General features: G+C 48.4%; 1 protein-coding gene across 2 annotated transcripts in view; it reads right to left on the reverse strand.

The window, feature by feature from the left end:
* The window catches only part of DLGAP2 (DLG associated protein 2), a 151,901-nt gene that overhangs the window by 89,181 nt on the left and 44,038 nt on the right, over positions 1-18,682 (reverse strand). The window contains exon 2 of one of the 2 annotated variants that reach the window (XM_007467334.1): positions 7,619-8,688. In XM_007467334.1, the coding sequence (XP_007467396.1) occupies positions 7,619-8,620 (1,002 nt within the window). In that variant the 5' untranslated portion in view covers positions 8,621-8,688. Of the gene's footprint in view, positions 1-7,618; positions 8,689-18,682 lie in introns of those variants that run through there. The other variant, XM_007467333.1, reaches the window with a different exon arrangement.

Here is an 18,682-nt window from a genome sequence, read left to right on the forward strand (position 1 = left end):
GTAGGGAAATGTCTTCTCCATTCATTCCAAAAAGTTTTTGTGTTTTGTTTTAAATGCATGCCAGGCACGCTCGCCACTGGGAATATAATTGAGAGCAAGACAGCTGGGCTTCTCAGTTCCAGGTTGTTACAGTAAACAACAACGGTTCCAAGTGGGGACACCCTCTAGGGCCACCCAAGACATCCATCGGGGGCAGCCGTGAGTGCCACATACTTGGGGGGCACGACCAGCTCCCTGGGGGCCAGAGATGCTCGTTCTCAGGAAAGCGCGACGCAATCCACCCCCACGAAGAACTGGCCTGTGTGCTGTATGCTTTTCTGTCTATAATGACCTGAGCCTTGAATCTAACCCTTCTTTGTATGTAAACTAAAGTTGTTTTGCTTTTTTCATTTTTCGTTTGCATGGTTTTAATGAACAGTGGATTTTTCAGGAATGCAACTAACCATGTCAATCAAGGGAAGAGAGAACTTTGGTGTGAGGCTTCACCAAGAACTGTTTACCATTGCCGAAAATCCTGTCTGGCGGGTGAATCTGCTGGTGGCGCGTGAATCATTACAATTCCCTCCACGGGTCTAAATTATTGTGTCTTCATCCAGAAACAAGCTTCCGAATACTTCCTTCTGTACATGTTTGTCATGTGCGCAGACATTTTTATATTAAAATTCATGTCCTTAGTTAAAAGTGACCCTCCTTTTATTTCTGTTTTATTAGCATTTGGGCACACTATACACGTAAACAAACCTATACAGTTGACCCTTGAACAATGCAGGTGTTGGGGTGCTGACCCTCCACGCAGCCAAAAATCTGAGGATAACCTGTAGTCAGTCCTCCACATGCTTCGCTCAGCATCTGAGGAGTCAACCAGCCGTGGATCATGGAGTGCTGAGCATTTACTACTGAAAAATTCCACCTACAAGTGGACCCACGCAGCTCCAACCTGTGTCGTTCAAGGGTCAAATCTATACTCAGAATAGTGTGTGTAGGTCGGTTACACATGAATTTCATTTTAGAATAGTCCAGGAGACACCGTGAAATATTTGCTATAAACAGGATACTTGGTTTGACATGTTTAGGAGCCATGGTTACGGGCAGGAAAGTTGTTTAAACAATCGCACAATGGGTATAAATGAGTGGACTTTGGAGAGGGCGTGGTTTAGCTATCAACAAGCCTCATAGGACCTGAGAAGGCGTCTCACGAGAAGGCGTCTCACATGTTCCAGAACCACTGCGTACAAAAACAACTTTCTGAGGTTACCAACTTAAACAAGGGATCAAGGTTAGCGTTTCCCCTGATATGACATATAAACATCACGTACCCCCTGGTATGATGTACTGAATAGGACACAATATCACTTCTGGGTATTCCTGCCAGAAATGCATAACTTTAATCATGAAAACATCTAAGTAACCCAAACTGAGAGACATTCTACAGAAGAACTATTATTCTTCAAGAGCGTCAAGGTCATTAACGTAAGGAAAGATTGGGGGCCGCCATGTATTGGAGGAGACTGAGGAGACACAGTCACTAAAAGATTGTGGGAACAGAAAGAGGACATTGGGGAAAACTGGTGAAATTCAGATGAGATCTGTTTTTAAGTTAATAATATTATAACGTTGTTAATTTCCTGATTTTGATAACGGTGCTACGGTTACCTGAGTTGTTAACACAGGGGAGATGGGGTGAAGGGTATACCTCAGTTTTCTTTTCTATTATTGCAACTTTTATGTAAATCTAAATTTATATCAAAATAAAAAGAAAAAAATTAAAAAAAAAAAAAAAGCAAGGCGTCTCATAAGAAGGCTTCCCAGCTGAGCTCGGACACCTGGGAGGTGGGTGGTGCTGGGAGGGGTGCTGAGGGCGGGGAGGCAGGGCCCGGGAGGAGGTGCAGGCGGAGGGGTCCCTGCCCCCAGCCCAGGGGAGTCGGCTTCTGATGAACCCAAATCCACCTAGTTCTAACCCTCACGCTCTTGGGACGACCCCAGTGGTTCTCAGCTGGGGGTAACTGTGTCTCCCGGGGACACTTGGTGACGTCCGGAGACAAGTCTGGTCATCTTCAAGGTGGGGAGACTGCCTCCTGGCCGCTGGAGGCTTGAGGCCAGGGATGCCGCTAACATCCTTCCCTGACCCCCGTGCACAAGAGAGACCCGCCAGCCCAAGCGTCAGCTCTCCTCTGATTTCTACCGTGCACATTCACAGTCACACACAGCCCTCGTCCTTCTTAACCGGTAAACGTGGACAGAGTAGAATAGTCCCCCACACAATACTATTACACGTTCATATAACGACTGATGGTTTTCCAAGCGCCTTTCTTACACTGTGCTGAGTCTCACCACAAAGGGTGATGTATATGAGATCAATGAGGCAGAAAGGTTGACCGGGCTCACGGCTGGCAAATACTCGAACCCCAGCATCCTTCAGTGAAGAATTTATCTCAACAACATTCCCCAAATGCCTGTCACAGGCCTGAGACCATACGAGGGACTCAACACGATGCACCGAGCGGGCCGCGGCCTGCTGGAGATGATCCTGTGTGCTGGTCATCCATGAGTCCCCTGTCGGCACCGTCCATACGTGCCGGGCACTGTCCCCATGTGCTGGGCACTGTCCATATGTGCTGGTCATGCCTCCCATGCCCTCTCCTGTCCCCTCTGGTCCCCGGTCTCCTCCCTCCACACCCTTCTCTGTGCCCTGACACTGAGGGAGCCTCTCGCCAGTCCGGGTCCCTTAGCCTCCGGTTCTGGTTGGCTCTGCCGAGGGCTGCAATGCGGGGGAGTTGGGGGGGTGGTGCGGAGCACCTTCCAGAGCTCTCTCCAGCTTCGGGCCCACGGTCTGCCAGGAGCTGCCTCAAGCAGGCCTCCGAATGCTGGGGGTCCTGCTTCCACGGGCCCCCTCTCTCCAGACGCTGCCCACAGGCCTAGGATGGCAATGGTTTCCCCTGTTCTCTGGGAACGGCTCCTTTCAAACCCTTCCCAGGGGATGCCACTGCTCTCCAGGACCCACCTGTCCACTGTCATGAAAGAACAGAGATGGCAAAGTGACCCACGATGTGAGCGTGTCTTATGTGCTGATGAAATCGGCCAAGACGTGCACGTGGAAACACAAGAGACCGACTGTGAGAAGTGCCCGGAAGAGGACTGAGCGTTTCCATGGGGACTCCAGGGGAAGGGACGTGCCACCTCAGCAGGTTTGGGGAGTAACCCAACCCACAGAGGGGCCAGAGAAATCTAGTGGCGTGATGCCAGCCATTCCTGGCGGGGACAGCCCCGGGGCTCCGGGGGTCTGGGAACTGGGTGAAACAATTAAGTTTGTGAGAAGCTTATCAGAATTACTGGTTTTCTGGAGTTGGATGGTCTTTATGAGCCCCAATTCCAACCATCCTGAAGAGCCATGAATCCCGTGAGAGCAGAAGAGGCTGGGGGCTCATCCATCCTCCTGATCACCCCGATTCCAGAACCACCCAGATGCCTCCAGTGCCTGGAAAGACGCTGGCTTTGTTGAACCGACATCTGAGTATCTTTTCACTGCTTCCAGGTGTCCTGCGGCATCACAGGACAAACGAGCCTACTCGTTCCTGCATTCGGGGCTTTATTACGAGTCCGACCCCACCAGACGCAGGGATAATGCGGTGACAGGGGTGCGGAGTCCTGTTGGGGAGACAGATCGCAGACCAGCGAGCAGAGCAATGCAGGCGGAGGGAGGGACGGGGACACGAGACACACTCAGGACAGTTGGGGCGGCCACGTCAGCCAGGGTGTGGGAGGTGGTCAGTCTCAGAGCTCAGCTCTTAGTCAGAAGTCAGCTTTCATTTCTGATCGCGTGGAAGCACACGTCCAGGGCTCTGGAAGCCTGAGGCCCCTTGAAGTGCTTACTGCGGAAACCAGAAGAGGCCCCCTTTGGGGAAAGGTGGATGGTTTTTCTAAACCAAACAGAACCCACTGAACGAATGTCACTGGGAAATGCAGTGTTTGTAGGATGGACACCTGTGCGCGCGCCGCGCATTTCATCAACTTTATGACCCAGCTTCCGCTCTGGGATGCAGGATGCTCACGACTCGCGGAGCGTTTGGAGCCCTTTCCCGCGAAGGACGGTGGGGCAGGCTCGGTGCCCAGGTCTGGGGGCGTGTGGACCTCGGCAGGATGGAGGTTGGGAGCGGGGCTGAAATTCTCTGCAAGTGTGGGAAGATCTTCACGCTTCCCAGTGGCTCTCGCTGCTACACGGTCCTTCTGCCTCTCCCCTCTGGCGGCTCCCTGGAGTGTCATGTTGGGACGGGAACTCTTCCTGCATTAAACACCAAGCAAGATGCTGCCTTTGGAACAGCAGCATCATTAGCACAGACACTGGGGTAAGACCCCCAGTTGCCAGGAGACCCTGCGGGTCTGGACCACCAGTCGGGCAGAGACAATCAAGAGAGGAAGTGGGGAGGGAGAGTGAAGGAGACCTGCGGAGAGGCCAGGAGACCAGGACCGGAGAAGGGGGTACCGAGCTGGTGCTGGCCCCGGGCTACGTGCCCCTGGAGTGCGATGTGACGGGGGCCAAGGCCTGTGTTCCTGGCATGTTCCCACGTGCCCCCGCCGTGTTCTCTAGACGACGCAGTTGCCCTCACCTGTCCTCCCGTCAGGGCCGGGAGGGCACCTCCTACCTTCGTGTCCCTAGAACCCAGGGCAGCACATGACAAGGGGGCCACCTGTTCCCTGAGCTAACCCCCCCGCAGGTCACCGGCCCAATTCACGTGACATTCATTAACACTCTGACCTTAGACGCTTTGTCTGCTGATGGAGAAACTACCAAAACAAGCTCTTTCAAAGAAAAGGGACCATAATTTTCTTTCAATTCTGCCTATTGTCTGATTTGACCTACTTAAAAACATAAAGACTCTTGCTCTAATGTTAACTATGTATTCTTTACAAACTAAAGGTAAAAGTGAAAAGCAATCCTTTGTTCAGCTCCAAATCTCTCTAGCTTTTGGTGGAAAAAGAAAAGCGTACGAGCGTTTATTTCTCCCTTCTGTTCTTGTAAATCTTATTCCTACGGTAGCATCTACAGACAAATTCTTCTGATCCCCCTACCTTCTGGCTGTGAAATCAAATCTGCGCTGGCGAGGATCCAGAGTTTTGTATCCTTCCCCAGAAAGCGTAATGCAATCAGCGCGGTGACGCCCTGTAGCACAAGATCCTGGAAGTCCTAGGCCAACAGGACAAAGGAGCCTGGGGAGGAGGCGGAGCTCGCAATGCTCCTGGCCTCAAATCTGCCCCCCCACCCCGTCCCCCCCGTGATCCAGCGGGGCCCCGGGGAGGGGGGCGCTTGGTGGGAACCCGTCTCCTGAGTGAGCGCCTCACCCGCGTTTCTCTGGGGCCTCGTGGCGCCACCCTGCCTGCGATGTGGCTCCCACCGAGGGCCACTGTGGTCCAGACTGTTCTGAGGCTGCATCGTGAGTGGCCTCCAGAGTGTCCCTTCACGAGGACCGTGCGGCTGGGTCTACGAATGCCCACTCCGAGTGAGGCCCTGGGGGGTTTGTGGGCCTGCATGATGTCATTTAACACCGGGGGTTGTTCCACCGAATCACAACTTTTCACGGGACCCAGTCACTTCTCATTTCTCACACATTATCATATAAGGACGAATGTTCCGAAGTCTGGAAACGGGGTTTTGCTGGAGCCACGGCTGGAGGGACGACCCTCTCGCTCCAGCGGGCGAGGTCCTTAGTGACTCTCATGCTAGCAGTGGGGGACCACGGGAGGGGGGGCTGATGGTGGAGGCCCGACCACCACCTGACAAACACGAGGGCCTGAGATGCGGCTGCGTGACACCTCGAGATCCCACAGTTGGAGCCCAGACTGCGGGGAACGCCAGACAAATGGGTTCCTAACCACCGCCCAAAATAAAATCCCTGGGGAGGACAGTGGTGGCAAGAGAGAGCAAAGAGAAGGAGACAGAGGAGAAACCAACAGATTTTTCGTGGACAGGTGACCCCACCCCGCGCAGGCCCCTGATCTGGACGCCGATGCCAACACACCGTGAGAGAGAACTGTGGGCAGACAGGGAACCCTGGACATTGACCAGATATCGACACTCTGAAGAACTGTGATTCCTTAATATCTTAAGGGCATCACAGTTGTGCTTCCAAAGGAAGAGTCCTTACCTTCCAGTGTGGGTCTTTTAGAGATAAATACAGAAACACCTACCTAGGCTGTGTGGGCTTTGTTTCAGCATAACCTGGACCGGAAGGCAGGTGAGGTACTGATGGGACAAGACTGGCCCTGAATCGATCGTTCCCGAGGCTGGGTGATGAGTGTTTGGGGTTCATTATGTTGCACTCTTGCCTTGATATCGGATTACTAGTTTCCATAATTAGCAGATGTTCGGTAAGTGGAGAGGGGACAGAAAACGTTTAAGAGGGAGGCCCTGAGGGGTACGAGGTGCCCCAAGAAGTGTTGTGGAAAAGTCAGGTCACTGAGTCAGGCACCCAGGGGCCCCATACCCCAGCTGCAGGTCCATCCTGATGTGCTCAGGGGACACTGCATTGGAGATTTCCCAGGTCCAAACACGGACACAAACAGGAGAGTTTTGCTTCTCTCACAATGACTAGACTGGGCCCTGGATGGATCTGTCATATTTCTTTAGAGATGTACAGGTAAAAATTTCATATTTATATATCACTGGCATTTGCTAACTACAAGCAAAATTTAAGTCTCTCCCATTGCTACAAAAATAATATTTTATCCATCTGCCAATTTGCCTCCTTGAATAAATCTTCCTATAAAAGTAATTTGGTTAGCATTTCCTTTGAAAACAGAACCACTGGGTTTTGGACCACGTTCCAGGATGGCAATTGGAATTGCTAGAACGATTTGCAGCCACCTGACGCCCGAAAAGATTCACAGTTGTTTATCTGTTCCATTAATTGACTGTCTGATGACTCAGCCAGCATTTAGCGCTATTACTCATTATTCCGTGAGGATTTCTCTAACCCAGAGCACAGCCTACAGCTACTGCTGTCGGCCGAGTCGAAGGGACTGTGAATTGGAATACAAATTATACATACACTGGAGGGAGACTTCAGACTTTCCAGCTTTGCTAACAGCACTGTTAGCTAACAGAAGGAATTGCAGAGGCCTCTTAAAAGGGGTGGGTGCCTCTCAGTGGGTGGCGCTCCCCTAGCTCCCTCTGGAGTGGCACGGTTAGGAGGCCCAGAGGAGAAGGGAATGATCTAAAACAGAGAATTCACAATATGCCACCTCCAGCCAGCCACTGCCTTTAATCTGTTTTTGCCTTTGGTGAATGTAGTTCATCCACACCCCAGGGGAATGCAGGTGGTTTCCATAATCATGCTCCTTGGCTTAAAGATGCTACTGTCGGGTAAGGCCCTTGAACTCAGTCAAGCTCACTCCTGGACCAAACCAGCCACTTTCAAGTGGGAAGGCACTACCACGGGCTGACACACGTTTGTGGCCGGGGCTACCTCCTGCAGGTTTGTGGCCGGTGCTACATCCTGCAGCCTTAGAGGCATCCGAGGACTGGCCCGTCGTACTCAGGGCTACAGTCTGGAGTCAGGGCAGGGCGTCCTCCTGGGCCCTCCCCACTTGGCCTGCCGAGACGGCACGCAGTGCCCTCCCTTACCTGCAGGTAGTGGCAGGGCCGCAGTGGCGGCTTCAGCTCCGGGGGCCCCAGCGGCTTGTCCAGGTGCAGGGAGCTCTTGCGGTAGGCCTCCTTGGCCTGGCTCACCGTGAGTGTGGACCAGGAGCTGCGCTTCATGTACTTGGCGTCCGGCGCCAGGGCCAGGCCCTCACAGGCTGAGCACTTGACGTCGCTGTTGCTCTTCGAAATCCTCAGCGAGAGGTCCCCGAAGGGGCCGGCCAGCGCGTCGGGGTAGCAGTGGGCCACGGGGTCAGCGGGGTGACGGCTGAGCACGCTGGAGGCTCGGTAGGTGCTGTCACTGTCCAGGTTGTCGTCCGAGCTCCACCAGCTGCTGAGCCCCGAGCGGTGCCGGCCCTCGGCCTTGCGCTCCCGGCTCTTACTCCGTTTGCCGTGCTTGGAGTGGTGGCCGTGGGCGTGCTCGTCCGCCCGGCCGTCCCCCTTGGTGCCGTTGACGTGGCCCTTGGACGAGCCCTCCAGGGAGTGGGACTTGGTGAAGAGCTTCTGCACGGAGTGGACCAGGTGGCGGATGCGGCCGGGGCTCTCGCTGCGCTGCTCGGCAGCCGTGGAGGTGCGCTGGTACTGCAGCGTGTGGAAGCCGTCCCTGTGCAGGGGCAGCTGCTTCTCGAACTGGTCCAGCAGGTTGGCCGGGATCCGGTTGGTCTTGGCGCCAGCGTGGGCCATGGCGCAGTCGTCCCTGGTGTCGTAGTGGGAGCTGTAGTGCATCCGGGGAAAGGTGCTGCTGGACACATGGTCTCCCAGCGCCACTGGCAGCATCACGCAGTCGGAGTGGACGGAGGCCCGCGGGGAGCAGCGGTGACGCTCCATCGGGCAGCTCTCGGCCGGGCTGAGCAGGTAGGGCTGCCGCGCCTCCGGGCCACGGTGCAGGTAGCCGTGGCTGTGCTCGCAGTCCTCGGGGGGCGTCAAGCCACAGGTGTGGCCGGAGCACAGCGGGGGCTGGTTCCGACTCCCGGGTAAGCCTTTCATAGCCCTCAGCGCAGGGGAGTACCTGTCTTCATTGAAGTGCTGAGTTGGGGACCATGAGTGCGGCTGGTCTGTCGAGAGAACACAGAAGCACCATGTCAGACTCGGTGGGAACACGGACGGGAGCCCTCGCTTGACACCCTTCCCTCTACACGTGGACTATTTGTATCCCGTGGCCACTCCCGGTCTGGACGCTCAAATGAACGATCATTGTTTTATACCACATCGCCTGCTCCAAAGTGTAAGAGCATTAAAAGTAACTTCGATATTCCCCAGTGTGGTTCGACAACTACGAATACTTAATGCCTAATACATTCATCAGGTCTCCTGACAGCAAGATTTTGTGGTGTTAAACAGATGAACAATTTGGGGGAAAAAAACAAGTTACATTTCAACTAGACTTGCGTGTTGTGGTTCAGTTTAAGAAGTTTGAGAAATCACACCTGGTATTTCATCAGTGATACTGCCTGGTGGGCTGATGCACCACATGCTAGGGTGTTGGTCACGAATCATTTAAAGCTGTGTCCTCACTATGCAGGCGAGCAGCGGAGGTGACTTTCTCAAGGCCACCGTCCGCGTCAACACGAGGATGGAACCAGGATGTCCTGACGTCCTATTTCAGACTGTTGGTTTTGAGCTGTACGATTCTACTCAGAAACGTCAGGGGAAAAAGGTCTGATTTTGTGAGCTGCACGATTAAACACAGACCCCCGAACCACCAGAGCGGACCTCTGCAGGATGCTGGGTTTGCTGCTGCTGGGTGTCCCGGTAGGAAGGCAGCTGAGCTCAGTGGTCGAAACGGGGGCCTCTGGGCATGGACTAGTTAGGGTTAGGGTCCCAGTTCTGCCAGCACTAGCGTGGGACTCCCGGCAGGCTTCTGTCACCTCAACTGCGCGCTGGCAACAAGCAGAGGTCCAGGAGGAGGACCCGCTCAATGATTATTTTTAGCTACATTATGATGATTGTAATTGTTACCATTTTCAATTCTCTTGGGTCAGCATGTATAAAGTCCAGGGTTTACTGGATTCCAGGCTTTGCTAGAGAAGCCCCTTGCTCCACTTCTGCTTCCTGATGTCCCAGCGTCCCTGCTTCTGTTGCTTCCAACTGGTCACCAAACAGATGCAGGAGACACAGACTCTATTATAGTATATGATATGCCTATATACTATGTATGCATAATGCACATATCCATATAGAATATGCAAACCTAGTATACAATATGCATATAATATAATCTATACAGGAAATACAGACTCTATTACAGCATATGATATGCCTATATACTATGTATGCATAACGCATATATCCATATAGGATATGTATACATAGTATGTAATTTGCATATAATATAATATATAAAGGAAATAGACTCTATTATAGCATATGATATACATATATAGTATGTACACATAATGCATATATCATATATAATATGCATACATTGTATATAATATGCATACATTGTACATAGTATGCATATAATATATACAGGAAATACAGACTATTATAGTATATAGCAGGGGTCCCCAACCCCTGGGCCACAGACAGCTACCGGTCCATAGCCTGTTAAGAACTGGGTGATCTGCAGGTGATCCGCGGAAGCTTCATCTGTATTTACAGCTGCTCCCCATCGCTCGCATTACTGCATGAGCTCCTCCTACTGTCAGATCAGCAGTGGCATTAGATTCTCATAGGAGCGCGAACCCTACCGTGAACTGCGCATGCGAGGGGTCTAGGTGGCATACTCTATGAGGATCTAATGCCTGATGACCTGAGTTGGAACGGAGGCGCTGATGCTAGCGCTGGGGAGCGGCTGCAAATACAGATTATCATCAGCAGAGAGGTTTGACTGCACAGAGACCATAATAAATCAATTGCTTGCAGACTCATATCAAAACCCCATCAGTGAGTAGCAAGTGAAAACAAGCTCAGGGCTCTCACTGATTCTGCATTATGGTGAGTTGCATAATTATTTCATTATCTATTACAATGCAATAATAATAGAAATAAAGTGCACAATAAATGTAATGCACTTGAATCATCCTGAAACTATCCCCACACCCCCTCCTCCCCCGTCCGTGGAAAAATTTTCTTCTACAAAACTGGTCCCACGTGCCAAAAAGGTTGGGGACCGCTGGTATATAGTATACATATGTAGTACATAATATGCACATATGGCATGTAATGTAATGTATACCGGAAATACAGACTATTATAGTATATACTACGCATTTGTAGCATGTATATATAATGCATATATCCATATATAAAATGCATATATAGTATGCGTATAATATATAGAGGAAATAGATCCTATTAGAGTGTATAATATGCACGTATAGCATATATGTATAATGCATATATTTGTATATAACATGCATGTATAGCATATAGTATGCGTGTAATATATAGAGGAAATAGATCCTACTAGAGTGTATAATATGCGCATATAACATGTATATGTAGTGCATATACTCATATATAATATGCATATGTAGTATATAGCATGCATATAATATACACAGGAAACAGCTTCTATATTATAGTGTATAATAGGCACACGTAACATGTATACGTAATGCATATATTTGTATATAATATGCATATACTATAGCATGTGCAGGAAACACAGACTCAGGATGGCAGGCTCCCTGAGGCTACCGGCTGGCCCCAGCCCCGTGCCAGGCCCAGAGCGGATGCTCCGAGCTGCGTGGTGACCAGATACGCTGGCAGAGCCCCTCTAGGTGCATCTCTCAGCTCTCCTGGGAAGTATCCTGTGCTTTGTCACATCAAACTGCTGCTCCTTCTAAAAATTCCTCCGCAGGTCTTCTCCACGCTCTGCTCCCCAGGCTGGGGTGCTTTCTCCAGGATTTGCTCTCTGAGACTCGGCTCCAGCACCACCCACCGCAATTCAGACAATGCCTGGGCCCCCTGTGCGCTGTCCTCAGGCTGGGGGTCCAGAAAGGGACGATAACGGAACCTTCTCAACGCGTGAGAGCCTCGTCTCCTCAGGAAGGAAGCTGTCTGAGCCCCGACCCACCACGGTGTCCAACACCCTCTCCCCAGGGCCACTGCCCGCCTCGGCACCACTGTCCTCCTCCACCAAGAGTGTCTCCCACCCACCCTTAACTCACAAAGCCTCGCCTGAGACACGCACAGAGCCACCCACCCTGACCCCCAGAGTGGCCTCCAAGGGCCATTGTGGGAAACAGGGAAGAAAGCTGAGAGACATGTGGCTTCTCCCTGATGACCGCCAACCCAGCTCTCCCGGTGACCCACGCAAGGGAAACATCACCCCCTGCCAAGGACACTGGCCCAACGACTGGTCCAAGGTGTGGAAATGGAGCAGGACCCCATGGGGCCCCCCAGGTACACAGGCCCTGCCGTGTCCCCCGTTACTTGCTGGTAGAAAAAGGCTTTCGTTTCCTAGGCTTTCCCCGAGTCCCAAAGAGCAGACTCAGGCAGTTACTGGTTAGGGAAGTGAGGGAATTGCAGAAATAAGGGCAAGTCAGTCAAGCAAGAAAGGTAATGAGAGATTACACAATAGTTCAGCGATAAAACAGAGTCCTAGTTCCTCCTCAAGGGATGTACCTACCATCTGACACACATCTTGGGGCTCTTCTGCAGAAACGAAGACCCCTGCCCGGGTGGAAGAGAGCGACTACAGGCTGAGACCCCAGATGGGTCGGAACCAGGAGGTTGAGGATTGAGATTTCTGGAGCATCACCCCGTTGCCTCACCACCGACCAAGCAGAAGAAAGTCACGGTCCCTGCAGCCCTCACCCCAGAGGTTGCCTTTAAAAACCTTATGCTCAGGCCAGCCAGTAACACGGATCAGAGACAAACCTACGTCTCCCATCTTTTTGGTTGCTGCCTCTGGATCAATGAACCTTTCTCTGCTCCAAACTCTGACCTTTCGGTTTGTTTGGCCTCACTGTGCCTCTGGCACACGGACTTGGGTTCCACACCAGTGTGGGTTCCAAAGGTCCCCTTTTCAGGCTCCAGAACTGCCACTTGTCAGGCCAGCTCAGATGTGGGAACGCATTATAAGAAAGGGATCCGGTTTCACGGATCCCTGAGAAGTTAGGGGCAAGACTTCGACCTGGCAGCAACTGACAGCAGGAGAGAAAGTAAACCTTTTCTGAGGATCCCAAGGGGCTGCCTCTCACTCTCTCCTGCACGTTCGGAGCAAACGGTCCCCAATTCCAGGGTCCGTGGGCCCTTTATCTCCAAACAGCTTTGCTTCATCCCAGTGTGAGATGCTTTGCTGTCTCCCGGGAGTGGCCATCCCATAATAGCTACGCAGTGTCTGTCCTTCTCAACAGCCAAGTTATAACTGGAGCGCTTCAATATATCAGGAAAGGATATTTTAGATTATATTTTAATATAATTAAAAGCAAGTTTTCAAAGGAAACTCAGTATTCAATTGATAAACAGCAAAAACTGTGTTCTGTAATCTAGACTTTACAGCAGCATAAAGTTGGCGTCCTATTATCTTTTGCTTTATTTTTCCATTAACATGTAATTTAATACAATTCTAATCTTCCTCCATATTAAAAAGCCAGCCCATTATTGCTCCACTCACGTATCCCGTTTCTACCTAATGTTTAGCCTGCAAGCTACACTATGAATGTGGTCCATAAAAGAACAGCATAAAAGAGAAAAGTTTAACTGAAATGAATTAAATTTGATTATGCCACATGTTGATAATATTCTCATTTCCCCTGAATTCCCTGACATATGCGTGGAAGCTAACACATTACCTCTCAAAAATAAAACAGTGACAACACACAGGATAATAATCCGCCATAAATAATGGTGATACCAAAACATATAATGAGGGCTTGTACTCTATAGGTTTTTTAATAAGTCTACATAACATGTAACAAATACCTTAGGGGCTGGTAATTTCTCTTTGTGAAAGTGAGGTAACAAACACAAAATGCGGAAGGCGTCTTAGCTTCCTAATTTACAGCTATTCACTGAAACCTTTTTTGTTATTAAGCAAAAGAAAACAGCAATTATCATCATTAGTCATTAACTGTCTCCCCAAATTCAAGCTAGAATGTAAATGCACATTCTACTGCTGGATTTCATGAGACTGTTGCCATACCCAGTCTAAAAAATATATTCTGAGTGGTGGAATGAAACCTTTTAAAATACAGCTAATGTGACGCAGTGCTCACTGTGTGTGGATCGTGTCACAGGCTTTACCCTCCTGGCGGCCCCCTGGGAGCAGTGCCTGTCCCCAGTGCAGGCTGAGGGGGCCAAGGCTAGCAGGGCAGTTGGGCAAGGTTCCCCAGGTGGCACCACACGCAGACACACACATGCACGTGTACACTCTCATATCAGAGCTGCATCGGAACCCCAGCATCCCAGCTCTGGGCTGCTGCTGGATAGGGAGGATGGAGGGGGCCCCTGTGCCCTTTCTGGTTAAACCAGGCTCGTGGTTCCAACACCAAGCCCAGCCTGAGCCACCCAGGCTGGACACACACTGCGGCAAGGGGCCCAGGCCCAGGTGTTTGGGGAAAGCGTGGAGGCCCCGGTCTCCGGGTACAGACAGGCATGGCCAGGCCCTCCCCAACTGCACTCTGGGTGCTTGGAGGTCCTTCCCCCGAGGAAACCAGCTTTGTCTCCCTCTGCCAGAAGCTCACTTACACCCAAGCTGCCTGCCTGCCTGCATCTGCCTCTGATTTTATCCCCCTTCAGGGGGAGGGATAGACTTTCCACTGCGTCACTTGCCCCTGCCCTCACTTGGGAAGGAAAATCCTGTAGGAGGGAGAGGGCCGCTGAACTAAACGGAAAGAACAATCCAAGGAAGACAAAATGAAGGGGCAAAAACTTTATCCAGTGGACCGTGCTGTTGCTTGCTAAATAAAGAAGGATATATTTTCCTCAAACAAGTGGAACTTATCAACATTTCCTCAGAAATTTCAGCTGGGTCTTGTGCAAAGCCGTGAGGCCTCCCTGGTGGTCCCTGGAACCACCACTCCCTTTGCCTGCTGACTTGTCCTCCTCCCCACTCCTGTGTCCTCCCCACTGGCCCCAGCAGCACTGGGTCAGCCTACTTCCCTTCACGACTCCTCAGGAGCCGCAGGCCACCTGGCCATCTCGCCAGGACCTTGCGACACAAGTGCAGGTCAGGGAACCCAGAAAGAAAGAGCTGAGTGGACCTGTTCCCGTATGTAACGTGTGAAGCTATGAAAGATGGGGCCCACCATGTCAAAAGGAGCCTATCTGAAGCTCCTTTAAAAAGTTTCCTCAAAAATTAAACAGAAAAGTTCAAGATTTGTATCCTGACAGCTACAAAATATTGCTGAAAGAAATTAATGATGCTCTAAGTAAACGGAAAGATACCCAAAAAAGAATGCATAACCGAATCACTTTGCTGCACAGCAGAAATTAACACAACATTATAAATCAACTATAGTCCAATAAAAAATAAAGATATCCTATATTCATAAGTTGGAAGAATTAAAATGGTTAACATGGGAATATTCCCCCAAATGACCTACAGTTTTAACAGAATCCCCATCAAACCCCCAACTGGCTTCTCTGTCAAAATTCAAAACCTGATCTTCAAATTCATATAGATAGAAAATGAAAACTAAATCTAAAGCTAGCAGGAGGAAGGAAATAATAAAGCTCAGAGTGGGGATAAATGAGATAAGAAACAATAGAGAGAATCAGTGAAATCTTCAATATATGCAGATCAATCAACGTGATACACCATATTAACAAATTGAAGGAGAAAAACCATATGATCATCTCAATAGATGCAGAGAAAGCTTTCGACAAAATTCAACACCCATTTATGATAAAAACCCTGCAGAAAGTAGGCATACAGGGAACTTTCCTCAACATAATAAAGGCCATATATGACAAACCCCCAGCCAACATAGTCCTCAATGGTGAAAAACTGAAACCATTTCCACTAAGATCAGGAACAAGACAAGGTTGCCCACTCTCACCACTATTACTCAACATAGTTTTGGAAGTTTTAGCCACAGCCATCAGAGAAGAAAAGGAAATAAAGGAATCCAAGTCGGAAAAGAAGAAGTAAAGCTGTCACTGTTTGCAGATGACATGATACCATACATAGAGAATCCTAAAGATGCTACCAGAAAACTACTAGAGCTAATCAATGAATTTGGTAAAGTAGCAGGATACAAAATTAATGCACAGAAATCTCTGGCATTCCTACACACTAATGATGAAAAATCTGAAAGTGAAATCAAGAAAACACTCCCATTTACCACTGCAACAAAAAGAATAAAATATCTAGGAATAAACCTACCTAAGGAGACAAAAGACCTGTATGCAGAAAATTATAAGACACTGATGAAAGAAATTAAAGATGATACAAACAGATGGAGAGATATACCATGTTCTTGGATTGGAAGAATCAACATTGTGAAAATGACTCTACTCCCCAAAGCAATCTATAGATTCAATGCAATCCCTATCAAACTACCACTGGCATTTTTCACAGAACTAGAACAAAAAATTTCACAATTTGTATGGAAACACAAAAGACCCCGAATAGCCAAAGCAATCTTGAGAACAAAAAATGGAGCTGGAGGAATCAGGCTGCCTGACTTCAGACTATACTACAAAGCTACAGTAATCAAGACAGTATGGTACTGGCACAAAAACAGAAAGATAGATCAATGGAATAGGATAGAAAGCCCAGAGATAAACCCATGCACATATGGTCACCTTATCTTTGATAAAGGTGGCAGGAACGTACAGTGGAGAAAGGACAGCCTCTTCAATAAGTGGTGCTGGGAAAACTGGACAGGTACATGTAAAAGTATGAGATTAGATCACTCCCTAACACCATACACAAAAATAAGCTCAAAATGGATTAAAGACCTAAATGTAAGGCCAGAAACTATCAAACTCTTAGAGGAAAACATAGGCAGAACACTCTATGACATAAATCACAGCAAGATCCTTCTTGACCCATCTCCTAGAGTAATGGAGATAAAAACAAAAATAAACAAATGGGACCTAATGAAACTTCAAAGCTTTTGCACAGCAAAGGAAACCATAAACAAGACCAAAAGACAGCCCTCAGAATGGGAGAAAATATTTGCAAATGAATCAACTGACAAAGGATTAATCTCTAAAATTTACAGGCAGCTCATGCAGCTCAATAACAAAAAAATAAACAACCCAATCCAAAAATGGGCAGAAGACCTAAATAGACATTTCTCCAAAGAAGATATACAGACTGCCAACAAACACATGAAAGAATGCTCAACATCATTAATCATTAGAGAAATGCAAATCAAAACTACAATGAGATATCATCTCACACCAGTCAGAATGGCCATCATCAAAAAATCTAGAAACAATAAATGCTGGAGAGGGTGTGGAGAAAAGGGAACACTCTTGCACTGCTGGTGGGAATGTGAATTGGTTCAGCCACTATGGAGAACAGTATGGAGGTTCCTTAGAAAACTACAAATAGAGCTACCATATGACCCAGCAATCCCACTACTGGGCATATACCCTGAGAATACCATAATTCAAAAAGAGTCATGTACCAAAATGTTCATTGCAACTCTATTTACAATAGCTAGGAGATGGAAGCAACCTAAGTGCCCGCCGTCGGATGAATGGATAAAGAAGATGTGGCACATATATACAATGGATATTACTCAGCCATAAAAAGAAACGAAATTGAGTTATTTCTAGTGAGGTGGATGGACCTAGAGTCTGTCATACAGAGTGAAGTAAGTCAGAAAGAGAAAGACAAATACCGTATGCTAACACATATATATGGAATCTAAGAAGAAAAAATGTCATGAAGAACCTAGGGGTAAGACAGGAATAAAGACACAGACCTACTAGAGAATGGACTTGAGGATATGGGGAGGGGGAAGGGTAAGCTGTGGCATGGACATATATCCACTACCAAACGTAAAATAGATAGCTAGTGGGAAGCAGCAGCATAGCACAGGGACATCAGCTCGGTGCTTTGTGACCACCTAGAGGGGTGGGATAGGGAGGGTGGGAGAGAGGGAGACGCAAGAGGGAGGAGATATGGGAACATATGTATATGTATAACTGATTCACTTTGTTATAAAGCAGAAACTAACCTACCATTGTAAAGCAATTATACTCCAATAAAGTTGTTAAAAAAAAAAGTTTGTTCTTCAAAAAGATCAATGAAACTGACAAACCTTTAGCTAGACTGAAAAGAAAAAAAAACATTCAAATTTCTAAAATCAGAAACCAAAGTGGCGGATTACTACTAACCTTATATAAATAAGAAGGATTATAAGGGAATACGATGAATAATTGTATGCCAGCAAATTAGATAACCTAGATGAAATGGACAAACTCAAAGAAACACACAAATTACTTTGAGAAGAAACAGAAAATCTTGGCAGAACTATAAGACAGAACTATTGGGTTGGCCTATAAGATCGTTTGGGTTTTTCATACAACCCCAAATTCGCAGGATACAAGATCAAAACACAAAAATCAGTTGTGTTTCTACATATGAGCAATGACCAATTTCCAAAAAGGAAATTAGGAAAGCTATTCCATTTACAATAACATCTAAAAGAATAGAATACCTGTGTCTACATTTAACCAAGAAGATGAAAGGTTTGTACACTGAGCATGAGAAAGCAGTGCCGAAAGAAATTTAAAAAGACCTAAAGAAATGGAAAGACATCCTATATTCATGGATTGGAAGACTTAATATTTTTAAGAATTCAATACTATCAAAAGTGACCCACAGATTCAATGCAATCTCTATGGAGATTCCCGCCGGCGATTTTGCAGAAGTGGAAGAACCAATCCTTAAATTCAGTGGAAATTCAATGGGCCCCAAAGAGCTAAAACCATCTTGCAAAAGAAGAACAAAGTTGGGGGACTCACACTTCCCAATTCCAAAACTTGCTAAAAACCTACAGTAATCAAAACAGTGTGACTCTGGTATAAGGATAGACATATAGACTAATGGAATAGAATTGGGAGTCCAGAAATAAACCTATACATCTATGGCCAATTCATTTCTGGTACAGGTGCCAAGAGTGTTTAGGGAAA

This window comes from Lipotes vexillifer, unplaced genomic scaffold, assembly GCF_000442215.2.
Source record: "Lipotes vexillifer unplaced genomic scaffold, Lipotes_vexillifer_v1.1 scaffold1222, whole genome shotgun sequence".
Classification (NCBI taxonomy): Eukaryota; Metazoa; Chordata; class Mammalia; order Artiodactyla; family Lipotidae; genus Lipotes; species Lipotes vexillifer.